At 44.2% G+C, this 26,671-nt stretch overlaps 1 protein-coding gene across 4 annotated transcripts in view; it reads left to right on the top strand.

Moving 5' to 3' along the window:
* CACNA1G (calcium voltage-gated channel subunit alpha1 G) overlaps positions 1-26,671 on the top strand; it is a 281,389-nt gene that overhangs the window by 247,109 nt on the left and 7,609 nt on the right. For 3 of the 4 annotated variants that reach the window (XM_024204320.3, XM_024204317.3, XM_024204319.3), the window contains 8 exons: positions 3,560-3,711; positions 7,307-7,416; positions 8,363-8,496; positions 10,274-10,344; positions 10,618-10,696; positions 10,807-10,928; positions 11,730-12,074; positions 20,414-20,603. In XM_024204320.3, the coding sequence (XP_024060088.1) occupies positions 3,560-3,711; positions 7,307-7,416; positions 8,363-8,496; positions 10,274-10,344; positions 10,618-10,696; positions 10,807-10,928; positions 11,730-12,074; positions 20,414-20,603 (1,203 nt within the window). Of the gene's footprint in view, positions 1-3,559; positions 3,712-7,306; positions 7,417-8,362; positions 8,497-10,273; positions 10,345-10,617; positions 10,697-10,806; positions 10,929-11,729; positions 12,075-14,804; positions 14,946-18,239; positions 18,375-20,413; positions 20,604-26,671 lie in introns of all 4 variants that reach the window. The other variant, XM_029912207.1, reaches the window with a different exon arrangement.

Raw genomic sequence — 26,671 nt, 5'->3', positions numbered from 1 at the left:
TCAAAGTTCACTGTTTTCCTGCTTACATCCCCAAAGTAAATACAGACCTTTACAAAGAAATGCATTCCTTAATGGAACTATGCCACCCTGGTGAATTCCAGCTTCCACTGGTTGTGCAGTTCAGCACAGTTCTACTCTGAAAAGTGACTATGGAAAAATGGCAACTTCCTACTCTCCAGGGATGAATTCAGAGTCCAACCTGGTCTCTTGCTGCGTTTTATTCCGCTATCCCTACCAAGTGAGCACAGCTAGTAGAAAGGGAGCTGGATTCTCTTTTGGCTCCTGCATCCTCAATAATATTGTTTGCTGAATTCCAAGCACACAGTCTTAATTGTTGGTGATATGCAAGCCAGAAATAACAGAGCTTGACTGTCAGTTACGATACTAGCAGTTAGGAAAATCACTTTTATTCATACACGGAGCAAGTGAGTCACTGATAGTATGAATCACTGAATTATGGAATCGCTTTCCAGAGGGAAGCCACACTGTAATAGTTACTTGTTACAAGAATGGTTTGATTAATATCCAAGATTATGGGGGAACCGACACCCACTGGGCTCATCGGTTCCACTTCCTGGCACTTGTTAAGGCAATCCTTTGTAATAACGACCCCACTGCATGGCGCATATAATCATCATAGGACCCCTATTCAGGAAGCTGCCTGGATGAGGGCACTGGAAATGACCAACTAAAACCAAGTGCCCACAATGTTGGGCAGCTGTGACAATGGACTCCGCTGCCCATCAGGCAGGAGTAGTAGGGAAATGAGACTTATGAGTAGATTGTCCAACCTTCATTGCGTTAGTTGATCTTTCCAATTTAATTGTATCTAAATATTAGAGTTCATTCCTTCTCCTATCCCACTCTTCACCCAGCCACAGCAAAGCAGCTTGATTTAGAACCTGTTTATCTGCCAGATTTGTCGTGGGCTTTTGCTGTATCTCGCATCCTCTTGCAGTCTTATTCTGCCCTTTTTTTTTTCTTTTTCTTTAATTCTCTGTGTGTCAGGAAGTGATCTAACCTTTCCAGTAATAACCTAGACTAATCTGGAGCTCTTGTTGTTCTTGACACAGTGTATTGTAACAGTACAGTAATGTGGTGTTGTGTTAGTTGTGAGATTCACCACCTGGAGCTTAACAGATGTCTGTATTTCCCAAGATGTTGGTATTGTTTAGATTTTTTTTCTGCAATAAATATGAATACTGCTGTTTGATAGGGGGCACGGAATTTACACCTGGAGAGTGCCAATCTGTGTAAGCCATCTTAAATACGGCTTCTTTATATCATCAGCAAGAAGAGCAACTGCTCTGTTCAAAAAGTTCCCTGCCTACCTAGATACAGTAGCTATTAATTTGTAGCCCACAGGCAGCACGGTATTTTTGTTTGTGGTTCATTTCAAGGTAATATCTGTGTTCCGCTAATATGCATGACCAGCATGTTGAGAAAGGGAAAACGAGTGGTGGTATGATTTATAAACAGGGTTGAGAAAACCCCTATTCATAAAGTTACTGGCAGGGGCTAAAATATTTACGGCCTGTAAATTAGTAGTGTTGCAGATGTGTCGGTGATACTGACTTTCAAATTCAATCAGGAAAAGCATTTGACTTTGAAAAGTCCAGGGCCATGTTCACTGAAAGGTAAAAAAACAGTTAATATTTTGAGGAAGGTTTGGCAACCCTGTTTATAAGGCCATGCTGTTACTAGTCCAGGTGCAGGATCTCTGCACAGGTAACATTTTACAACCTCTCTGTAAATCCCTGCTATATTCGAAGAGCTGCAGTGCTGTTCTGTGGGATTTGGAATTACCTGCCAATCAAAGCTAAAACATTTGAATTCCAGTATAATTATTCATATGTAAATCCACTGCAAGAAGAGGCAGAAATGTTGACATTTTCCTTTTTGAATGTGAATTATACAGAAACCTAAGAGAAATCAGTGATCGAATGATGATGGTGTTTCTTTTTGAAATTATAACCTGGTTCATAACTGGGCCCTATTGCTAACTTAATTGTATTCAAACATTTTAGTTAATTTCTTACTCATAATTTAGCATAATGTGATCAAGATATCGTGGCTTTATGGAGATTTATGCAGATTTTGAGATCCCTGACAAAAAGTCGGGTGAGTCAGCAAGCCACCAGTCTTGGCTTTTGTTAAGTGCTCAATAGATTCAGCATTAACATTTATTTTATAGACCTTTTCATTGCTGTTATGCTTTTGCGCTCCAGTACAGATCACCTTCAGCATATTGCACATCCAAAAGTGAATATTAATACTGCCTTTTATTTTATGACACTTGAGCAGAATGTTGGGAGTTCCAAACCCTTCCCATATAAGCTGCTAAATGGTTTGTCTCTGGTTCTTAAGCTTTAGGGGAAAAGTCTGTCTCAGTGAAAAAACAAAAATTCTGTGATTTTCGGGAACTCATGCCGTGAAGCAATGGGCATACAGTGATGTTAAACCTATGGCTTTGGTTGCAGAATCATTGGCCATCTACACACCAAATTATATCCCCAGCAAAACTTAAAATTCGTTTTCCCTCTGGGTAACTGATACCTATACTTCATGGCTTCATTATGCCCAAATTTCTATTTGGAATAATGTATCAAACCCCACATTTGTTCAGCATTGCTAAATCTCGAGCCATGTAATTCTCTCGGCTCAATAATTTTTATAACCAGTTGATCATCTAATTATGAGGATAATATTATACACTGACATATTCAAGACAGTCCTTTCCACTTCAATCTGCATTATAATGCCTCCTTGAAAATTGTGCTGAATTATATACTCAGCCTTGGCATTTCCTCATTAGAGATTAGGTGAGTAAATTAGTTTATCTCCTGAAACATTCAGGGTCTGAAGAGCATGTGTCATCCCCAATGCAACTGAGCATGGAAGTCTAACAGTGAAATCTACAATTCCGTAATTGTGTATAAATGGAGGATTATTTTTCTAGACATTAAGGTAGACTGATCAGTTTTCCACAGTATTTATTCAATGTTGTTCAGAGCTCTGACCTCTGAAGTGTCAAATTTTGTCTAACCCTATAGTTCACTGCAAAGGAGATGAGATGAGTTTATTGCCGTCTCTTCAAATAAGACCAATAAACGAAGGGCCTGTGTTCTCGAAGCCATTGTCAATACCGATCTTGTGCAGTATCTGATTGTTGAACAGGCTCTTCAGCTGCTGTTTTTGTCTATTTATTCTTTTTGTTTCCCCATTAAGTTAAAAAAAGTAGGGCTTTTTAATTTCTGTACAATGAAACAGTTCCTGGAGCCCACAATAGTCCCAGTTGTACTCACCTCATCTCTAATACTAAAAGGCTGAGTATTGTGCATGTTACATTAAAGATGTTTAAACGGATCCATGTTGTTGGTAGACATGCTACATATTAAGGCTGGTAACATACCACCCAGGAAAAAAAACCCAAAGCCTTATTGTGATCAATGTGGAAAGCCTCAATTTTGGAGTTTGCAAAGGGAAGGTGAACTCATGTTTAAGAGACACAGAGTAATGAGCTGATCTGCCTCTCCACTCTTCCCGCCCCCCATTTCAGAAGCCCAGTGTAAACCCTACTATTCCGATTACTCTCGCTTCCGGCTCCTGATCCACCAGATGTGCACGAGCCATTACCTGGATTTGTTCATCACTGGAGTGATCGGCCTAAATGTGATCACCATGGCCATGGAGCACTACCAGCAGCCGAAGGTACCGGGAGACAAGGAAGCTGGCGATAGCCAGTGATGGAATGGGGGAAAGAAATGGTCTCGGTTTTCACTGAACACTAGAGATGGGCAGAACGAGGGCTGGTTTAGTTTTACAAAACTTCATCTGTTGGGTGATGGTTTTGCATGATCAGCATTGGTGCCTTAGCCAGTGAGGCAATGTGGTTGGAGCAGAGGAGTGGGAGTTGGAAGTTCTGGCCTCTGTTCCCAGTTTTGCTGCTTGACCCCTTAACTAGTCACTTAGGGTAGGTCTATACAACCATCCGGTGGTGTGACTGCCACACACGTAGGCGTAGAGCAAAGCTAGCTCAAGTAACAAACAGCAGTAAAGCTGTGACGGCATGGGCCAGATGCTTGAGTGTGTGCCCAGGGTCCCAGGAGGGTGCCTCGAACTCATGCTACCCTGCTAGTGTTACTTGATCCGAGGAAGTAACTTTTCTCTGTACCTCAGCTTCCCCATCTCTTACCCTTTATAAATACCCTAAGAACGTTTAAAAAAAAAAAACAAAGCTACCGTAGTGGTAAAAGTTGGGATGAACATTCCTCTAGCCAGTTGGCAGCGATTTAGTTTTTCTTGAAATCGTCTCCTTGACTAAGTGTTTCTATGGTAACGGTTAGTAAGAAGACTGTAAAGTTTCTGGGTCAATTCCTGAACTCTTTACCCAGGCAAATCTCCCACTGCTCATGTCTACACTAGAAGAGGTGTATTTGAACATACATGTTATAACTACAACCACCTTGCCTGTACTAGGATTTTAACACCTTAGCTAATACTTAATAAAAATGCACCTTTCCTCATGGAGACATGGCCAGTGGGAGATTTGCCTCAGTGCCTACCCGGTACATTCAGCAAGCAGATACATGTAGGCCCTGATTTTCAAAGGTTCTGAATACCATTGCCTTCAGTCGGAGTTATGGCTACCCTGCATTTCTGAAAATCAGACTCTTAATCTATTAAGCGTGTCCGGCTCCTGTATCTTGGGCCTGTTCCGATGATAATAAGAACAACCTGTACTGGGAAGACGACTGCCTTGTGCCGAAGAATGAGCTGGAAATGGCTGCTGCTGCTGTATAAATTGTAATTCTTTTTATTAGCTCCTTTCAAAATGAATAAATGCAAATCCTAATAAGGGTGAAATATTCTTTGAGACTAGACAGGACCTGCATGTCTAATGTAAATAACAAGTAAAGGGAAAAAAAGACAGACCCTCCCCTCCCCCCCCCAACCCATCATAAGCTAGCCAAAAAGTAAAAGGGCACAAGCCCAATTTCTTTTTCCTTTCCAGGTCACCTTTAAATACACTGGGAAGCACATTACGTGAGTCAGTCACTTTCTGATTAAATCAGTCATTAGCTAAGAAGCTTGTATTAGAATTACTCTAGGGCCTGTGCTTATTAAAGTCATTCCACAGCGACATTTTTACTTGTATTATAAAAACATTCATCATATTTTTCCCTTAAGGAAAGTAAAATTCGTTATCTAAGACCCCAGTGTCCTAAGTGTACATAATAATGTTAGAATGAGAATAGTCACACGGAGATGAATAGGATTACTTCTCTGATTAAAGTCATGCATGTGCTTATGTACTTTGCTGAATCAGAGCCCAGGTGACTAAGTCCAATCTGGAGTCTGATTATTATCCTGGAGATGTTTAAACAGATAAATGTTCTTAAGAGCTTTATATCCAACATAATATTTCACCGGGGTGGTGAACGGGATTGGTAATGGGATATGGAAGGGAAAGGACTTTTGTCATCAGGACACTAGTCAAAATCCAGTAGAATCATAGAATAGAATCATAGAATATCAGGGCTGGAAGGGACCTCAGGAGGTCATCTAGTCCAACCCCCTGCTCAAAGCAGGACCAGTACATATCGCTGCTGAGTAATGGCCACTTTACAAGCAGTGCTGCCGTATGGATAGCGGCATAAGCAGTTTGAACAACTATGGATTAAATTCTGCTTTGGCTAATTACATTCTACCGGTGCAGTTTTGACTGGGCAGAGTTAAACTCCTCTGCAGTGTTGCAGTGAGCTGTTTAACAGCTGCGGCTTTCTTCCCCAGATATGGCTGCATTTCGGTGACAGGAAAATTGATTTCTCTTGATCGATATGTGGAGTAAATTGTGCCATGAAGCCACAATCTGCAGTCAGGGGGTTAGTACTGAGATGCATGAGACGCTCTTGGTAGATGTGGTGCCTCCTGGGGAGCACAGCTGCTGCCTTTGGAGCAGGTGCACTCTCCGTCACCACAGACCTAGCTCTGCTTCACATGAGAGCCTGGGACCAGCAATGGTGCTGGACTTGGACAATCCTTGTTGACCAGTTAGACTGGGGAGGATTGCACTCATGGGACCCACAGCACCATAGAATCACAGGACAGTGGAAGTATGGCATTGCTCAGCCTCGGTACAGGGGCAGAATGTGGGAGAAAGGGTCTTGCTCTTTCCCCATCACCCCTTTCCTGCCCAGCGATGGCTCACAATCATGGCATTAGCTTGCAGAACGTCTGATGATCCTTTAAAAGCAACTGCCATGACCCACATGGCCTTACTTACCCCTTGGAAACACATCCAATTCTATTATCACCTCTTGAATTACTTAGCAATAAACCCCGGGATGCCATTACCTCACTTGCAGCTTTCTCACTGAACTTTAACGACACAATCTTTCACACCCCAGCTAGGGATCTGTGTAATATCACCCTCTCCCACATCACCTCCCTATGGCCCATACCCAGCTATTACTGTCACACCTTTCAGCAATGAGAAATATGATGCACATTGCTTACAAAGGAAATCTGCCCTCTTTTACCAATATGACCTTTGGAATAATACCACTTCTACCATTAGCTAGCGATCGACTGTGTAATAGGTGCCCTGCTGGCGGTGATGATGATCATTAGCAGCAAGGTGGTGACACAAGCAAAGGGGAAAGAACTAGGGAATTCAATATTGTCTGATGCTTTATCCATATCTCATGCCTTGCCGTGAGCTCAAGGTGAGGCACTAGCCTTATGGCTACTTTCCTGTTGCGTGTGCCAAGATTTGTACAAACCTTGGGCCAGATTGCAGCTCACGCATTGGTGCACGAGGGCAGGTATGGTGCAAAGTGCCTTCCCCTTGCCTTGAACGTGCAGAGTGCTAGCACACAAGGCCTTTGCACCACTTAGGCCCACGGATGCAACCGTTCCTTGGTGAATCACTCTCATCTAAAGAGTCCTTACATGTTTTGCAGACTACAGACTGCATTGCTCCCAGCGTTGAGCAGTCTCAAGAGGGACTTGAATAGTGCATAGGCTTTGTGCAGGCCCTCTGCACAGGGGTGAATGGTGCGGGCTGTGCTGGGGCTGTGCACAATTGCAGTCTCTGCGTTCTCCTAAACGCAGGGACTTCTCCTTACTAGTTCCTCCTGGGACTGAAGTGAGCAGGGAGGAAGAGGGGCCATAACCCTGATCCCCACTCCTTCGTCAGTCATCATTTATTTCTTATTAAATGCAAATTCTGGTGAAAACAGGATAGCAGCAAAACCGTCCAGCCAAGTCAGCCACTAACCTCAACTTTGTATCCATGTTCCAGGTTCTTGATGAGGCACTGAAGATCTGCAATTACATCTTCACTGTCATCTTTGTCTTGGAATCTGTTTTCAAGCTGATTGCCTTTGGGTTTCGCCGGTTCTTTCAAGACAGGTAACAAAGATTAAATCCTGCAAGTCTGTGACAGTAGTAAGGGCTCAGTAGATAATGGGCCAAATTCAAGGGTGATGCAAATCAGGGAAAGATACTTGCGCCTGATGTGTAACGTACGTCACTAGTGAATTTGGCCTTGAGACTTCCTTGGGAGCTGCATAGGGTCTAAATCTAACCCTGTGTTCTTGTTATATCATGAAATGAATTCTCGCCTTACCAGACAGCTGGCAAGTCTGAACTTTCTTCCCATTGTGGACTGGATAGAGTTGTCCTGGTGAGATCAACAGACCAGGAGGAACTGCAGACATTGGCCTCTGTTGGCTTAGGATGAGCTGTAACTGAGTTAAGATATTTATACATTTAATAGTGGCCCCCCTCAAACCTCTGACCTCGCATTTTTCATCTTCCTCAAGTCGAATGTCAAGAGCATTGGATTCATGCCAGACTTCATCCCTAGAGAAAATCATTCCTCCCCAACTTCTAGCTAGTTTGACAGCACTGTTATGCTCATCCTTTCTATCTATCTAGCTCAAGTCTTTCTAGAGTGCCTTTCATTATGGTATAATCTTGGTATGTTGCCTTCTGCCCAATGTGACTGTGTTACAGTGATTGATTGGACATTGGACCATAGCCTGCAGTTCTTACTTGGACAAAACTCATATTGAGTTCAGTGAGAGTCTTGCCAGACAAAAGGCTGAATAAAGGCTGCAGGATTTGGCCTAATGTCTGGATCATCGGGTATAAGCCCAGTCGTGGTTTTATATTTTCTTTGGAGTTGGCTGATTCCATAATCTAAAAATAATGGGTTTTGTGCAATTCCCCTCAAAAAAGTTTCAAAAGTTTGTGTCTGTGAGCGTTAGCACCACTGAAATGACTGGAATGTGTTTAAAACAAACCAACGCTCACTGCAAATACATTAGTAGATGTGATTTTGTGTTGTCTTCAGATGGAACCAATTAGACCTGGCAATAGTGCTGCTGTCTATCATGGGTATCACTTTGGAAGAGATTGAGGTGAATGCATCGTTGCCCATTAACCCCACCATTATCCGGATAATGAGGGTGCTAAGGATTGCTCGAGGTAAGACAAGAGTCAATGTGAACATCGTTTTTATTTGAGGTGCAGTGAGCAGTTCTGCCCATGAGATGACTGGGAAACAACTGCATGTCACATGCCCAGCGTAGTGCACTTTGTTCTGGCATCCACAAACTGTAAGTAAATAAGAGAACAAAAGAAGGGGAAACATCCCAGAAGAGCCAAGGAGCTGAGCCCACTGGCCCTGCATTTCTTAAGAGCACTTGCAGATCTAGATCTTCTTAGCAAAGAGAATCCACTGTGAACTTCATTGATGGGTGAACCTGGAAAAGCAAACTTTGGCATGCTCAAGAAATCAAGCATGTCTCAAAGATCTGGAAACTAGATAGGGGTTTCAGGGCACAACACAGCCATAAGTTAAAGAGTTAGCAATTGATTTAAAAAAAAAACAACCCCAAGATGGTTAATAAATTTCATTTCCCTTGCCACGTGACCTCGTGGTATTGTGTGAGACAACATGTCTACTTTGCTTTGTATCCAGATGTACCCTAGTGATGATGATGATAATACCTACTGCACTTACTTAGGGTATGTCTACACCCAGCCGCTAGTTCGGCGGCTGGCAATCGAAGTTCTGGGTTCGACTTATCGCATCTTGTCTGGACGCGATAAGTCGAACCAGGAAGTGCTCGCCGTCGACTGTGGTACTCCAGCTAGACGAGAGGAGTACCGCGGAGTCGACGGGGGAGCCTGTCTGCCGCGTGTGGACCGAGGTAAGTTCGAACTAAGGTACTTCGAACTTCAGCTACGTTATTCACGTAGCTGAAGTTGCGTACCTTAGTTCGATTTGGGGGTTTAGTGTAGACCAAGCCTTAGTTAGGGTCTAATTTTCAGAAGAGCAGAACACCTGGAGCCCCAAATAATGTCAGTGTCAGCTGCAAGTGCTCAACACCTTTGGAAATCAGGCTCCAAATGTTTGTAAAGTGCTTTGAGAGCTTCATTATTGTCAGGCCAAGGTGGTGGTGGTATTATTTATTCTAATTGGAACAAAGAAAGAATGGAAATAGATGAAATGTAGCTGAAGCCAGAAAGGAAGTCTCAGAAGAAAGGGAAATGTCTGTCACATTAGGTACATTTCAAAAGGAAAAGCACATGCCGTTTCCACCGAGAAACTCAATCTTACAGACAAGAGCATGCAAATCAATGCCTATGTCAATCAAACATGAAGGCAGGCAGCCGCAGAACTCGGAAGGTAGTTAGTCCAAACCAAGAGGAAGAAAAAAGAGATCCAGGGATGGTAACTTAGGGAAGGATATTTGCAGGGTTGTATATTTAGTACTGGATTCAAGACCCAAGTAGGAGAAAACCCTAATGAGCCAAATTTCATCCCTGGTATAAGCCCCACTGAAGTCAATAGGGGTGAATTTGGCTTCCTAATTGTTTAGCTGTAAGCAGAATTCTAAAGGAATGTACATCTGGTAGTATCTTGACCTTTCTAAACCTGTTTACTTCCCTCAGCAGAAGAGACTGTCAGGAGAAAAGGTCATTCTTACATTCCTAGCATTGTGTCAACATTGCCCAATTCAGAGAAAGCGAGAGAATGGTGATTCTTTCCTGAAGCCTCAAGACACACGATGCTGCTATTCACAGGATTCTAACGGCATCTGGACAACCCAGAGCTCTATAACAAGGCCTTGAACTTTAGTTGCTAATGGAGAGCACGTGACGTGATTTCATGCTTGAGGGATCTTCCTCTCTCTAAAATCTGTGTCTTCACACTAATGCTGCAGCAGTAATATTATGAACCTATCATTTTCTGCAGTGTTAAAGTTACTGAAGATGGCTGTAGGGATGAGAGCCCTGCTGGACACAGTCATGCAAGCACTGCCTCAGGTAATTCATTGCCTTCGCAGAAAAAAATCTCATCAGGACCAGAGCTAAATTCTTATTGCAGAAGGGTGCTCATGGACCGTCTCCCTTATTTTTGTCTTCACTGTCATTAGAAAATTGCATTTACCATTAGAAGCTCAGTCTCAGATGGTATCCAGGTCATATCTCCCCTCAGGCAGTTTAAGTTTTGTATGAAAGAATACAGGGAAAAGCAGGTGTGGAAAAAAAATCAACTAATGTTGTTTCCCCCCCCCCCATTTCTTTTTCTCTTTCCAGGTGGGGAATCTCGGTCTTCTCTTCATGTTGTTGTTTTTCATATTTGCAGCTCTTGGAGTGGAGCTATTTGGCGACCTTGGTAAGTTCTCCACAGACATAGCGTTGCCAGAAGCAGAAGGAAATAGTTGTATAGAAGGGCAATGTGAAAGAGCTCATGTCTAAACAAGATTCTTCTGGTTGATCACACAGAATGCGATGACACTCACCACTGTGAGGGGCTAGGGCGGCACGCCACTTTTAGAAACTTTGGGATGGCCTTTTTAACTCTCTTCCGGGTCTCAACAGGAGACAATTGGAATGGGATAATGAAGGTAAGAGATCCCCGGAGAATGAATATTGACGGTAATTTCTAATCTTACAGGCTGTCTGTCACTGTTTCAAACCAATAACAGGGATCAGCTGGGGCACTCAAGCTATGACAGTCCCTGGACTTGTTGATTCGGGGCCTGGGCATTTTCTCAAAGCAATTCTTTTTCCTCTTGCCTGACAGTGCCTGGGTTTGCTGGTCTTCAGATGCATTGTAAGTTCCCAGGCTTTTCCTGAGGTGGTGGCTTGAGGACAAGGAGGGCGATACAGGGAGTTTTCTATGGAGTGACATTAGTTCAATTGAGTAGCTTGTTTTGTATAGGGAACTAGAGTCTCCGGTAGGCTCATTATTATACACTGGAGCAAATAACACAATTGTGCAACTGATGAGGTCTGGGTCGGTTAGGATAGTTGCACTTTAACCTTGCAAAATGGCCTTTCAGAATGGAGACTCTAGGATAAGCCAGTCCTCTGGGAGTATAAAGGAGCAGACAGGTGCCGCCTGTTGGAATGCACTGAGAATAGTTACTGTTGTCTTTGAGCCTGTGTTCAAGGCAGTATTCCCCTCCAATGTCACCTTGCACACCTGACCCCAATGACTGAGGTTTTGCTGGGGGGTCGTTTGCCCTTCTAGACAGATCTGAAAATTTTCCATGAAACTAGTCTGATCATCTGTGTGTGCTCAATAGACAGTTAATCCCTTTGAGCCTTATGCTGGAGCACTGAGTGATCGATGGCCGGATCAGGCCCTCTGCGGTTAACTGGAGCTTCCTCAGCTTCCATAATCATTTTCCCCCTATCACCAGGACACATTGCGTGACTGCGACCCGGAGTCCACTTGTTACAACACAGTCATCTCGCCCATGTACTTTGTCTCCTTTGTGTTGACGGCCCAGTTCGTCCTGGTGAACGTGGTGATTGCAGTGCTCATGAAGCACCTGGAAGAGAGCAACAAGGAAGCCAAAGAGGAAGCAGAGCTGGAAGCGGAGCTGGAGATGGAAATGAAAACTATCACCCCAGGCCCAATCCCAGCCTCGGACCTCTTTGCATGGACAGGCGGTAATGGTGGAGAAAGACCTGAGAGCCCCAGAGGATGTACCAATCCCATGCAATTCAAGGTGGATTCTCAGCTCTCATTATTTTATCCTATGGTGAGAATCTCAGGTGGAGGTTGAAGAGCAGGTTGGCCTGCATATTTGCTAAGGGAGGATATGCACGAATTCCAATGAAGGACTGAGTGTACAGTGCATTGGGGAGTTGTATTCCTCACTATCTGTTGACTGAATTGCTGCATGTTTTGATAATCTATGCTACAATGTAGAGATCCTGAACCAGTCTTCGCACCAGATTGTCACTTCTGTTCAGGTGCAAAGAGCTCTGTGTCTGTTCTAGTGATGGGCCCAAGCCACAAAGTTCAGATCTGGCTCCAAATTTGGGGGGATGTTCTAATCCAGGGTTTTGGCTGGGGGCGGGAATAAATTTTGCTGCATTTTTTTTTCTTTTAAATGCTAAATAGTTTATATAAAATATAAATTTTAAGTTTAATATTTACCCCCATTCTGAACCAGTGCTCCCAGGGAAACGATTACTTTAATAATAGGCGAATCCACTGAGGGCTTGATCCTACTCCCATTGAAGTCAATGGCACAGTTCCTATTGACTTTAATAGTGCAGGCTCTGGGCCATAGTTCTGTAGCTGATGGTACTGCACGGCTTATATTTGTGAGCTATAAACGAGTTCCGCTAGTCTCTCAAAAACAGTTTCTGAATGAGGACTGGGTTAGTGAGGGGATCCAGACGTCTCCATATTTAGTTAGTGGGGCCGTGAAGTACAATTATACAAACACAAGAATGGTCCAGTCTCTATTCAGATGCCCAGATAGCTGCAAGATCTGGAACTGTGTTTAATTTTTACACCCACCTATTTAGCTTTTTTTTTACGTATAAAATAGAAAGTCTTGAGTTTCACATGAGTGAATTAAAAGACGTCTGTTTGCCCTGTTTACTAGGCAAACGAATGAGTATTCTTATGGCTGTAAAACTCATTTGTGATCTTTAGGAATGAAGACAGAGTAAACTCTAAACTCATGTTCAGTTCCTAAGCCGTTGGAAAATGTCTCTCGCTATTAAAAATCACTGAGGTATGAGATGGATCCCAGAGCTGTCCTGACAGCACAAGGCAACGTGATTCAGGGTAATGAGGGGGACCTCCTTGGTAAATTACATCGTACTGCTCCTTCACCACCCCCATAAACAGACACATCCACACCCTCTGAGCACATACTGCACACCGCAGCTTTTGTGCTTGGGGAGTGATGGGTTGATTGTGCCCTGCTTGGGTAAAATTGGCCAATACTGTAGCTAGTCTCAGAACCTAATGTTCTCTCTCAAGCAGAGAGTTGCAATCCTGCCCTGCTGCTGTGTGGTGAGCAAGTGTATAGGCCACGTCCTTTCCTCCACACTAAAGCATCCCTGCAGCAGACGGCAAGATTTTCTCCTTTATCTTTTCAATCTGTTTGGTTCAGTCTGTTCTAGGATTATCCTACATTGATCTTATTCTGCATCCTCTTATATATATATAGAGGATGCAGAATAAGATCAATATATCTTAGATATATATATGGGGGGGGGAGGTAGAGAGTAGAGAGATAGATTGATTAATTGATTGATTGAAGATAGTATGGCCAGTCATCTTCAGCGAAGTCACAGATCAGTGTGCTGAGCAAACAAGTAGGTGGAGAAGCGAAACAATCAGAATTATACCATCAGCTGTTTGAGAAGCTTTAGAAATTTCATTTGGCCTGTCTTCTCTTTGGAGCGGCTATGGAGGAGGGTTTATACCACCCTCTTGTATATTTTCCAGACTCTGTTCATTGCTCTTTCCACCAAAACAGATGCCTTGAAAACCTCAGGACGGTTTTATTCTGAAATAACTGGGATGATTTTCTTTCCTTCCCATCAAAATCTCCACAACGAATCTGGTGTTTGAATACATGATGGTAGAGGAATACAGTTCTCAGAATGCACTCCTGCAAGGTCATGTGGTCAGCATGCGCCTTTGCTTGCATATTCCCTAGAATATTTGTATTGCGTGCCATTTGACTGTAACGAAGGTCCTCATTTCATTGTACATATTGGCTCTTCCCTGCATAAAAGGGACAGCTTTTAACTGACCCCCGTACTGTTTGTGAAAATTAGATGTTATCATATACAATATTTCTGCTGTATGCACAAAGGTGAATATTTTTAAAGGTGGGAGCTTGAAGTTAGGAACCTAAACCCATATTTACCTAATCCAACCCACGTAAATTAGTGGCCTGATATTCACCTGTGCTGAGCATCCACAACCCCCGTCGGAGAATGCTTGACACCTCCAACAGCCAGGCCGCTTTCATTTCTGTGGTGTCCAGGCATGGATTTAGGTACCTAACGCTAGACTCCCATGTTTGAAAACGTTGCCGTTAAGTGTTTCATAGACGTCTTACAGCAATAGTTTCCTTTAGAAGTTCCCAGTAACAAGCAATTGGATTCTGTTACAATGGCCCTGCCAGACTCCTGCAACTCAGAATAACTAGTTATGGTCGTTCAGGATGAGAGTAATGTCTGAAGTTGGGCCCAAGCCTGAAATGTCCCACCGTTCCCCGGGGCATCTGGCTTCGGTCCTGTCTCTAGTGATGTCTGAGAAAGCTTCTGACTGTGAAATTACTGCACTGTTCTCTTTCCTCCTCTATCTCATCCTTTTCCTTCCTGATCATTTCTATTACTGCTAATCTCTCTCTGAAAACTATGGTTTTCTTCTTTCTGTTTTCCTCTGTCCCTTTACTCTCTCTCTCTCTCTGGCTTGCCTTATCCTTCTGCATGCTATACGGCACCCCTCCCAGGAAAGACACTTGTTTGATACCATATCACTGCTGATCCAGGAATCTCTGGAAGGAGAGTTGAAGCTGATGGACAACCTGTCAGGCTCTGTGTGCCATCATTATGCCCTTCCAGCTCCTGAATATTACAACTCTGAGAAACAGGTTAATATTCCTAATTTCCTGCACAGTCTCTGTCCAAGTCAATTTGACTGAGACCTGTATTGAAAAGATAAAGTTGGGGGTGGGGGTTAATCTAAAATAGCCATAGAGATTTTGAACCCTAAGTCATCAGGACTATTTTATGGGAGGGCAAGTTAATTTATCTTTGTTTAAGATATTATATATTCATGCTAGAGCAAGTGTGCAGCATTTAATCTCCCCTCTTTAATGTACTAAATCCAAAGCTAAATTTCTCTATACGTGAGTGGCCTTAGGATGATGAACAAATGTAGCACAGATCCTGAGATTGGATTCATGCATTGCAACTGTACAGGTGCAGGGATCCAACCGTGCAGACTGGATTGTAGGATGGGAGCTCATGGACCAGATCCTTGGGTGGTGTGAAATGGCATCTCTCCATTCTGCAGCGATGCCCATTTACACTAGCTGAGGATCCAGCCCCATACGTCTCTCTAAATAGGCCTCTTGTAAGTGGATCCTGATCTCCAATCTGAACCCAATTAGGGGAAGCAAGACAGTACTTTAGCAAGTGCTTACATCCCAAAGAAGTCAGTGAAGCTTGGGTATGTGCTTAAAGTTAAAAAAGGTACTTAAGTGCTGTCTTCAATAGGAGTGGACTTAAGCATGTGTGTAAGTGCTTTCCTGAACTGGGGCCTTAAACTGTTAAAATAATGCCACTCAATTAATTTTTTTAAATTAATCTAGTTGAAATAAAATTCCTGCTTTCTCCTATCCATTATTCCTTAGAGCAAACACTTTTCATATGACATAGGCTAATTCAAATACCCTTATTTTTTATTGTTTTCATTTTGACTGAGAGAAATCCAATAGTGCTGTAATTTTTTGCTAAAAACATCTGATCTTTAATTTATCAGATAAAAATATCTGAAGATTTCTTATTAAATTATTAGTATATTTATTTACCAGCTCATTGAGTACTATAAATTATTCAACTTTTCTTTTCATTTGGCAGGAAGAACAAGTTTGGATACAATGATTACTATACTTTTATAGGTTTCACAATGTTGGGATAACTTTTTACCCTCTAGTTGTTAATGATCACTTTCATTATGCTGGGGATTATTAACCAACAGACAGAGGTCTCCCTTAAAAACTGGGATGGAAGGGACGAGCTAGCTTATTACCTTTTCTGGTTCCTCAGTCCTGGGGACTGCTGAGAGTTTGTATGGCTGTCAACATAACTTAGAGGAGCTTTGGGGCTGCTCTAAACTATCCCAACTAATAATGGCCCCCAAAGGTCCATTACACCAGCCAGGAATTACCTGCATCCAAACATACTGGCCACATCCCCTTTTTCCTCACCGTACCCTTAGGCTGTGGAGGAGGGTCCATAGAGGCTGGCATAGAGTTGGTAATACCAGTCCTATGCCAACTAGGAATCCATCTGCCATGCTGGGGGAGTTCTCAATTGCCCTATTAGGGCATCTCTCTGGCTTCTTTGTGCTGCCTCAGTGGCAGCTGGGTTCTAGTGGACTCAGGTGTGCAGGAGCTGCAAGTGCCTCTTATCTACGTTTCTTGGTTCCATCCACAACCAGAGACAGAAGCTCTGGGATACAGTGACTGATGCTAGAACAGCTCTGGCACTGGCAGTTCATGGTATTCCTGACTCCAAAGGACACACTGGAAATCCCACCAGAAAGCCTGTCCAGTAAGATTGCTAGCCAGCCCTGTGTCACCGATCCAGAGGGTGAGAGAGTTTGGATAGAGTTCAAAAGAACAACAGTCTCATGATTATCTGAACCAAACCTCTGACCCGTATGAAGTTCACCCATCACTAGATTTAATTAGCCCCAGGTGAACTAGTATGACACCATTTCCAAAAGCAGGCGTGTGGGAGAAACCAACTCTTTGCTAGGTTGAATATGGCAGGCTCCGGTCTCCACAGCTTCTCTTGAAAGACGCATTGCTGTGGAAACAGACTGTTTAAGATAAAAGTGCCAATCCTTTGAATTAAGAAAGGAAATGCTGACGTACTGGGAGCCCTAGAGGCAGCACTGTGGATCTATGTCTTGATGTAGAAGCTGTAATTGTGCATGAATCCATTTTATATAAGGCCTATAAAACACTCCCTTCACTAACCACACACCCATAGAGAAGTACATGAAAATCGGTAAGACAGATATCAGGTTTGAGAGAGAGTGCTTGGAAAGTCAAGCCTACACATTCAATCCAGCATCTGGCTTTGAGGCTGCTGCCAGCAGTGACTCTGCTTTGTTAGGAGAACACTGCCCTTTCTTTTGAGCAGTCTAGACAGCCACCCCAAAGCACAAAGCAATGACACGTTGTGCTTCCCATTAGATGGACATGTGTGCCTCAAGAGCGCCCTACATTGAAGGCTGCATATTTTGCTTGAATTTTTTTTAGAGAGGACCTATCAATGGAGCAGAGATTTTCAAACAAATTTAGGTGTCTAAAGATGCAGATGCCCAGTGGGGTTTTCAAAAGCACCTAAGTGGGTTAACTAACTCCCATCAATGATTCAAAGTCCATTAGCACCTGATCCAAAGCCCATTGAAGTGACTGGGAAGAATCTCACTGACAGCAGGAGACCATGGACCGGATTCACACTTGGAAAGTAGATTGAGATCCTATAATGAAAGGCTCCCTAGATAGGTGTCATTCTTTACACTGCATTAAAGCAGCATACATCAACAGCTGATTGCATCCTATTCAGATGATTTTGGTGTTGAGGGTATCTCACGAGGATCCAAACAAGATAGGCTAGAGTCAAGCAGAACTGCAACATTGCCATAGCATTTAGGGATAGGAGCTATCAGAGAAGTTTGGAGGTTCTCAATGCCTCTAATAGTTAGATGTCAGAATAATAAAGATACATATTTATATATATATATACTTCCTAAGCTACTGTTACTTTCACTTCCTGTTGGTGTTGTGAGAATAAATACATTAAAGCTTGTGAAGCACTTTGAAATCTACTGATGAAAAGCATTATATAAGAGCCAGGTATTATTATTATTATTATTATTCCTCAATTTGTATCCTAGAAACCAGTATTTCTCACAGCACCTTTAGTGTACCATTGTAAATTATGTTGTGAGTTATTTGTGAGTATTTAAGGCTGAATGTAATGGGTTTTCTTACCCCACTTCCTTACGGTTTTATCTACCGCAATGACGTGCATGGCATAGATGCTCTTATTTTAGGGATAATGCTTCAGTATTTAGACGATGATACTTTTTTTTCAAAAGATTTGTGTCCTGGTTTCTTATGCTTAATCATCTCTCCCTTGTTTAGATCCCTCTAGCTGAGATGGAGGCTCTGTCTCTGACGTCAGATATTCTCTCTGAAAAGTCCTGGTCCTTAGCTCTGACGGATGACTCTTTTCCTGATGATACTAACACACTCTTACTTAATGCTCTGGAAAGCAATGTACATACACTGGTCACTATATATTCTGATGTTTACAGGGTTCTAAATACTGCTATCCCATGGTTAATCACACTGGTATTTTCAGTCCAACCCTATCTCCAAATAGCACCTAATCTTTTATCTGAAGAGGGCAGTTTATTTTTATTTTTTGTATCATATGTAAAAACATTACATTGTCTTCAAATAAAATAAATAGCCCACTCCCCCACCCCACCCCCCAAAAATAGATGGTGTGAATCTTGAAACTTTCTCTGCATCTGAAACAAATCCATGTTTGTGTGCATTAAAGACACACCCATGAGCAAATAGCTCATGCGCCCTATGCAGAAGGATTATCTACTTCCCCTTGGTTTGTAACAGACTAGATTTTGTGAACATAGGTGCCCCCAGTGCTTTGGGGATGGGTGCCAGATACACTTTTTAGAAATACACCAGCTGCGGATCTCTCAGAGATGCCGCTTGTTTTGTGAACTCGCATTAGCAACCAATATTGGATTCCTTTCTCTTTTTTTGTAAGAAATTACCAGTATTTTGAGCCCTGCTTTAACCATCTTCTTTTTGCAACATTAGACGTTTTTAGCTGATGTGTAGCGGTCAAGTGCTTTTTTGCTGCTGTACAACAGACATAACTTCTCTTCCAACATTTTTGGATCCATTCTTGTTTTCTCTGTTGTTGTCCATATACCTATCTTTGGATGTTTGTGTTGTTGATATATTTTCTATCATTCTAGTTGACTGTCATCCCAATTAATATTTATTTGGGCTACATCTTCTTTAAACCGTGACAATATTTCCCATCATGCTTCATGGCATCATGTACAAAAGATTTTGTAAACTACATTTAACATTTTGTATGGAACATTTTGTTTCAAAATAAGATACCTAGTGGAGGTGGGCTGAGGAACACAGAGTTCCAGTCTGGATCCAGATTGGGTAGAGATTAGGAATCTGACAGCACTGAAGTCTTGTGAGCTGTTTTTCATGGGATCACCTTTCAGCCTTTTAAACGGCTTTCATGAAATTAGCTGTTCTCTCAAGATTTCTGCTATTTGAGGCTGAAATCTCAGAAGAGTTTGGCTGCATCTGAACTGGAAAATAAGCCCGTTCTGAGTTTGAATCTTGCTTGGAAACCTGAACAAGGAAAGTGGATTTGGATCTGATCTCGAATCCAAATGGATTTGAATTTGAAATTCCAGTTTTTGGACCATCTCTTGTATTAAGAAAATGATGTGTAGACAAAGATGTGTGCATGCAGGTTGGTGAGGAGGATTTCAGAACAAAGTGTCAGCATTACTGGTATTGAACTTGCCCTCCTCATTTGAGTTACAGCAGGAGACTGCAGTCCCTAATGAATGTCATTTATATCTAAATCAGCAAATTCATGAAGACTGAAAGTAATTTTTTATGGCAGTGAACTTGAATTTGGTTGGCCAATTTTACAACAGTGATCCCCCCTGACAAATCAAATTTAATATCCTGCCAAAAAGTGTCATTAATAATTATGACTTGAAAAGCAAAGAAAAATAAAAAAAAATGACAGTGGAAGTCAAAGCAGGGTACAGCTTCTGTGAACTATATTGGCTCTTCATTCTTAGACGAGGAGATGACTGTTACTTACCTTTGCAAAAGTCTAACTTGGGAGGGGACATATGGGAGGCTTGATTATCTTTTGATATGATCAGAGTTATGCAAAAAGCATGTGTGCATTGTTGGGCCTTGAGGCATGATGCTTGTTTCAAGTATTCCTGAAATAGTCATGGTTTATTACTGCCGTGTTGCTTTCCTCTTTTTCCCAGTATTTTTATGTGGTTCATTCTGTGTGATGGTTTAGTGACACTACAAAATTAAGGGGATAGCTTCCTAGTAGATCCATTTGTGCAAGTTTCATTTTTTTTTCATTTTGTTTCAGTAGAAACTTGTACATATTGACAATTTGCATGCACCATCGTGCCCCATATTTATTGCAATGGCTGTTGCTAGGGATTCCAGGTTCTCTGGGTCTTCCAACTCTGTGATGTTTTCTCTCTCTTCTTTCATAGACTGATCACCTCTCCAAAGATGACACTCTGACACTGTCCCCCAGCAAGGACTTGCTGAGTGTGAGAAAGCCTTCCGTAGGTCGCACCCACTCTTTGCCAAATGACAGCTACATGTTCCAGCCTCCATACGCTGGCTCCTGTGCCAACTCCCAGGCCGAGAGGAACGCATCTCATCAGAAATCGCAGTCAGGTACAAATCTCTCCACTCTGACAATATCAGGGCTGGGGGTTTCAAAAGGTACCTACAGAACTACCTATGTTGTTACGTATCATTTGTATCAAAGCTACCTAGATAGCTGTGTATCAGTTCTGATGGCAATTGGGTCTCCAGATCCCTAAAATGGTTTTGAAATGCCTATCTATCCAGGGCTGCCCAGAGGATTCAGGGGACCTGGGTCTTCGGCAGCGGGGGTCCTTCCGCTCGGGGTCTTCGGGGCACTTCGGCAGCGGGTCCTGGAGCGAGTGAAGGACCCGCGGCCGAAGACCCGGAGGGAAGGAACCCTCGCTGCCGAATTGCCGCCGAAGACCCGGAGCGGAAGAAGCTCCGGGTCTTCGCTCCGGGTGTGTTCAGCGGCACTGAAGGACCTGCCACCGAAGACCCGCCAAAAACTCTCGTGGGGGCCCCTGTGGGGCCCAGGGCCTGGGGCAAATTGCCCCACTTGCCCCCCCCTCTGGGTGGCCCTGCATCTATCAGGTATAAACTAACAAATTGGCCAGTCTAAAATAAAAACTTCCTCTATCTGAACCTTGCATCCATTTTAGAACCAAAACTTTTTAAAGGGGTCAGATAAAAGGAAGTGACTGGACTGTTGGGAGGGCAGCATTTATAGTCTGCACGTGGTTGGCAGCAGTGGACGCGTCTTACATTCTGCCCTCCTATCGCTGCCTTCAGGGGTCAGAATTCTTAAGAACTGTGGAAGCTCCACCAGTCTCACCCCAGCAAACTAAGACCCGTGAATGAAAAACCCCAGCAGAAGTTATCTTTAGAGGCGTGTTTCCTCACTTCTTGTTTCTGAAATATTGTGATGAGGTCTGTTCTGCTGTCCAAATAATCGCTCTTCTTCTCAGGGCGGGATGGCCCAATGGTGCTCCTGAGCCCGTGGGTCTGTCCTTAGATGCAGGGCAGCACGGCCTAGTGGCCCAAGTCTGTGAGGTGGCCCTGGAGCTCAGGGCAGTACGGCCCAATGGCCAGAATCAGCGGAGCTGTCCTTATATGTAGGGCAGCACAGCCTATCAGCCAGCGTCAATAAGACCCCCCTTCAGCACAGGGCAGTATGGCCTAGCAGCCAGAGTTAATAGGACTGCCCTCCTGCACCGGCAGTATGGCTTAGTTGCCAAAAAGGGAGTAGGCCACCACCTAGGGATAGGTTGGTGGCTGAGGTAGGAGAACCTGGGTCGTCCCTACTCCACCGGGTCCCAGCCCAGGGTCAGCGCGAATCCCACCGAAACAGGCTGACTCTGTTCCTGGTACCACAACCAGATCAATGTCTGGGTCCCATGGGCTACTTCCTACTGTGTCTTCCTGCTACATAGTCCGCAGGTCCTCTGGTTCTCCAGGGTATTCTGCAGGTGATGTTCCCAGTGGCTCCTTCTCCTCGTGGGCTTCCACTGACAGCCGGGTATTCGCCTGGGTCTGGGTGTACGTGGCCTCTGCGGTCTGGGGCTCCAACAGCTTCCGGGCAGGAGCACACAACACATATCCTCTCTCCTCCCCAGACTGAGTTGAACTGCTCCCTCTTATAAAGTGGTTCCAGTTGGAGCATGCCCAGCAGGGAGAGGGGGGCGTGGCTTCCTCAGTCTATAGTATGGGGTTAACCCCTTCTGGCCCAGGGCAGGGCAAATATACCCGGTCACAGACACATTCTCCCAAATGGATCCCCAGTTAAGAACATTTTCAGGTTAGCTCACCCCTCCCTGGATTGACAGGGGCATGATTCCTCTTGTGAGACAGAAGAAAGATAATGAATTCTATTCTGTAGAGAGAACAATAAACTGGAGTGTTGGGGCAGTCTTTACTGCTTCATAGCATATGAAGCAATGAATGTGGCCTAAGATTGACCGAAGCACTGGAGCAAATCTGACATCTGTAATCAGTCTCCAAAGTGTTTACTGGGAGTGCATTACAAAGCAGTACATGTTATCCCTGTTGTAAAACCAACCATGACATCAAAATGAAAACCAAAATAATGGTCATTCTTCCCTCAGGAGAATTTCGAAGTCCTTTTCTGTGTGTTTCTCAGAGTCTCCAAGGAAGTACTAATAGGTTAGATGTGTGTCAAGCTTGGGAGAGAAGCACAGTCTTGTGGCTAAACAGTGGGAGTCAGGAAATCTGCAATCTGTTTTCAGCTCTGCCACTAACACTTCCTGTGGCCTTGAGCAAGTCACTTAACCTCCCTGTGCCTCATATGCCTCTTTACAGAGGGAGCTTGTGAGACTTATTGTTTGTAATGCACTTTGAAATCCTGGGATGGAACACACCATGGGAATGCTAAGTTGTGTTATTGTGCAGTGACAAGACACTGACAGGCTGGTTTAGAGAAATAACAAGGGTAGAGTTTGTGTTTAAAATGTAAATTACTGTTCAAAGATGGGATTTCCCATTCAAAGGTTGTTTGATGGAGTGGACTGGGTAGGACAAGAAGAGTTCTCAATTAACATATAGGGCCAGGTTTCCATAGACTGGTGCCACAAATTGCACCTACGGTAGCATCTGTGCAAAATGGGTAAGTGTATGTTTAAGGGACCCTTAGTGCATGCAATTTCTTAGGTTTACATGTGCATTTTTTTCAAGTGCTACCCCTGGTCCATATTGGCCATCAGGATTTCACTATTGGGATAGTCAATATTTTGGGGGTGCAATTGGAAGAAATTCTTGTGTTGCACAGCAGGCTATGCAATACCTTCTGCTGGTCAGTTAATATAGTTCCCTTCAGTTTATCTGCACCTGCTCTTAATGGACAACAGCTTGTAGGCTCTTGTCCTACGTAAGGCAGAAAAGATTTTCCCGAGCATTACCATTTGCAAGCTTCTAACAGGGACACAATTTCATAGAGCTGTTCCGAATGATACAAGATTTGAACAGATTAGAAATGGGATGTTGAAATTTGCATAGTAATAGGAATTCAAACGCACAGCTACAGTTTAACAGCAGAAATAAAATGTGGAAACAACAGAACAAGACGAGCCTGAGGTTGGAAAGAGGCGATGGCATAATATGAAAGACTTAGGGCCAAATACTGGATTCATTCACAACAATGGAAAGACTTGGGGTGAAATCTCAGGCCGGGGCGGACAAACTTTTTGGCCTGAGGGCCGCATCGGGTTTGTATGGAGGGCCGGTTAGGGGAGAGGGTCGTGGCCCAGCCCCCACCTCCTATCTGCCCCCCCCCGGGACTCCTGCCTCATCCAACCCCCCCGTTCCCTGACAGCCCCTCTGGGACCCCTGCCCCATCCACACACCCCCGTTCCCTGTCCCCTGACCACCCCTGGACCCCCGCCGCCCCATCCAACCCCTCCTCTCATTCCTGATGGCCCCCCCTGGGACCCCTGCCCCATCCAACCACCCCTTCTCCCTGTCCCCTGACTGCCTCTGGAACCCCTGCCCTTGACTGCCCCCCGCCGCCCCATCCAACCCCCCCTCCTTCCTGACTGTCCTCCCAGGACCCCTGCCCCCATTCAACCCCCTGTTCCCCCCCCCCGACCACCCTGACCCCTATCCACACCCCCGCCCCCTGACCACCACCCCAAACTCCCCTGCCCTCTATCCAACCCCCCCTGCTCCCTGCCCCCTTACCGCACTGCCTGGAGCACTGGTGGCTGGCGGCGCTACAGCCACGCCACCTGGCTAGAGCCAGGCCACGCCGCCACCGCCACCACTCAGCACAGAGCACCAGATCAGGCCAGGCTCTGCAGCTGCGCTGCCCCAGGAGCTCACAGCCCCGCCGGCCAGAGCATTGCGCCGGCGGCAGGGCGAGCGAGCTGAGGCTGCGGGGGAGGGGGAACAGCAGGGGAGGGGCCGGGGGTAGCCTCCCAGGCCAGGAGCTCAGGGGCCGGGCAGGACGATCCTGCGGGCCGGATATGGCCCGCGGGCTGTAGTTTGCCCACCTCTGTCTTAGCCCATTAAAGTCTATGGCAAAACTCCCTTTGACTTCACTGGGACCAGGATTAGTGTCTGTGTAGCCCAAGGTCACTGAAACTTCCTTGGCTTTTTACAAGATCCTCATGTTGCTGTGGAAGGAGTTTCTGGTGCTGTGCATGTTGCTGCTTAATCCAGATGTCTTTGCTCCTACGTTGAGCTAGCTTACAAGCCAAACCCGGGCTTCCTCCTCGTCCTTTCTTTACCGTGAACTTGCACTGTTCAGTTCCCATCTTGGTAAAATGAATAGCATCAGCTGACACCAGTTGAATGTGAGGAGCCTGCATTACTCCCTAGGGAATCCTGGATCAATAGTCCCATTTGGAAGTAGGGCAGATATTTAGGAAAAGCTCTTGCATGATTCTGCAAAGCCACGTTGGACCCTGAAGTTTGTGCTGGCCATTGATGCACTCTGTTTTGATTACTTGTTAAGTAGCTCAGATTTAACAGGGTATTGGAAGTAGGAGTGTTTAGAGTAAATGTGATTTTTTTTTTCTGGCTATGATCATTGAGGGCTTAGAAGCTAAGAATGGTCTGACCTAGTCAGGATTTGGATTGGAAACCTCCAAGGGAAACCTAAGATGTTCCAAGAAATGATCCTAGCAATTCATCCTTCCTCTGAGTCAGCACTCAGCCAGTGACCCAGCATTGGGGTGGGGGTCTGGACTGTTTCCTGATGAGAGAAAATGAATGTCCTATTCATAACCATGTCATAACCAATTAAATACCTCGTGTTTTACGTCTGCATCGGTGTCCTGGCAAAATTCCCATTGCTTTAACTGGACAAAGTATTCTATACACCCTGTTCTAAGCAGGGCTGCCCAGAGGGGAGGGCAAGTGGGGCAATTTGCCCCAGGCTCCACAGGGGCCCCCACGAGAATATAGTATTGTATAGTATTGCAACTTTTTTTTATGGAAGGGGCCCCCGAAATTGCTTTGCCCCAGGCCCACTGAATCCTCTGGGCGGCCCTGGTTCTAAGATGCTGTAGAGTGTTGCTGGTACCCTTTAAATGGCTGCCTTATTCCATCTAAAAAGTGGCTGCATTTCAGTGAACTCCTACCTGTTTATAGTTTGTAATTCTATAAAATGTCATTAGCAAAAGGGGCCATAATCACCAATAAATAATAACAACAGTACAATATTTCAACCTGAAAAGAGTTTTGTTGTCAGAAAACCTGGCATTTGCAGGAGGTATTTGTTTGAACATTCTTTCATAAGAGGACTGTTATTCTGTGGTGGAATATTCCAGGACAAAGGAGATTCTGTGGGATGCATTCCATGTTAAATGAATTACTTTGAAAAATGTTGGACTTTGAGGGGAAGGCTTTGCCAAGTTTCCAATGTAGCCAGCAACCACTTCAGGTCAAGGAGAGCCTCTAGAGCAGGGGTGGGCAACCTATGGCACGCGTACCAAAGGCAGCACGCGAGCTGATTGTCAGTGGCACTCACACTGCCCAGGTCTTGGCCACCGGTCTGGGGGGCTCTGCATTTTAATTTAATTTTAAATGAAGCTTCTTAAACATTTTAAAAATCTTATTTATTTTACATACAACAATAGTTTAGTTATATATTATAGACTTATAGAGAGAGACCTTCTAAAAACGTTAAAATGTATGACTGGCACGCGAAACCTTAAATTAGAGTGAATAAATGAAGACTTGGCACACCACTTCTGAAAGGTTGCCAACCCCTGCTCTAGAGAATATTTCCTCCTCCCATGATGCTTTGTGAAACCAGCCTGATGTTGAAACTTGCCACCTATTTTTGCAAGTGCAGTTTTGCTCACTCAATTTATTGCAGGCATACATGCCGATATTTAGATGCAGCTAGTTGATTTGCAGATAGTCAGGTAAGTAGATGTGTGCTTACTGGGATCTGCACCCACAAATATAGAGGCTGGGTTTCAAAATCAGGCCTTTTAAATGTTTAGGTGAATACCACTCTGCAAAGTTATTCATTGTAAAGGAGGAATATAGGAATGACCAGACTGGACCAGACTAGTAGTCAATCTAAATCAGTGTCCCTGACAGTGGCCAGTACCAAATGCATCAGAGGAAGGTGCCAAGAAAACCCCATTATGGATAATTATGGAATAGTCTACCAACAAGTAGGGTGACCAGAT

The sequence above is a fragment of the Terrapene carolina genome, unplaced genomic scaffold, assembly GCF_002925995.2.
Source record: "Terrapene carolina triunguis isolate 2854851 unplaced genomic scaffold, T_m_triunguis-2.0 Scaffold192, whole genome shotgun sequence".
Lineage (NCBI taxonomy): Eukaryota > Metazoa > Chordata > Testudines > Emydidae > Terrapene > Terrapene triunguis.
This window is presented reverse-complemented; position numbering and strand designations above follow the sequence as displayed.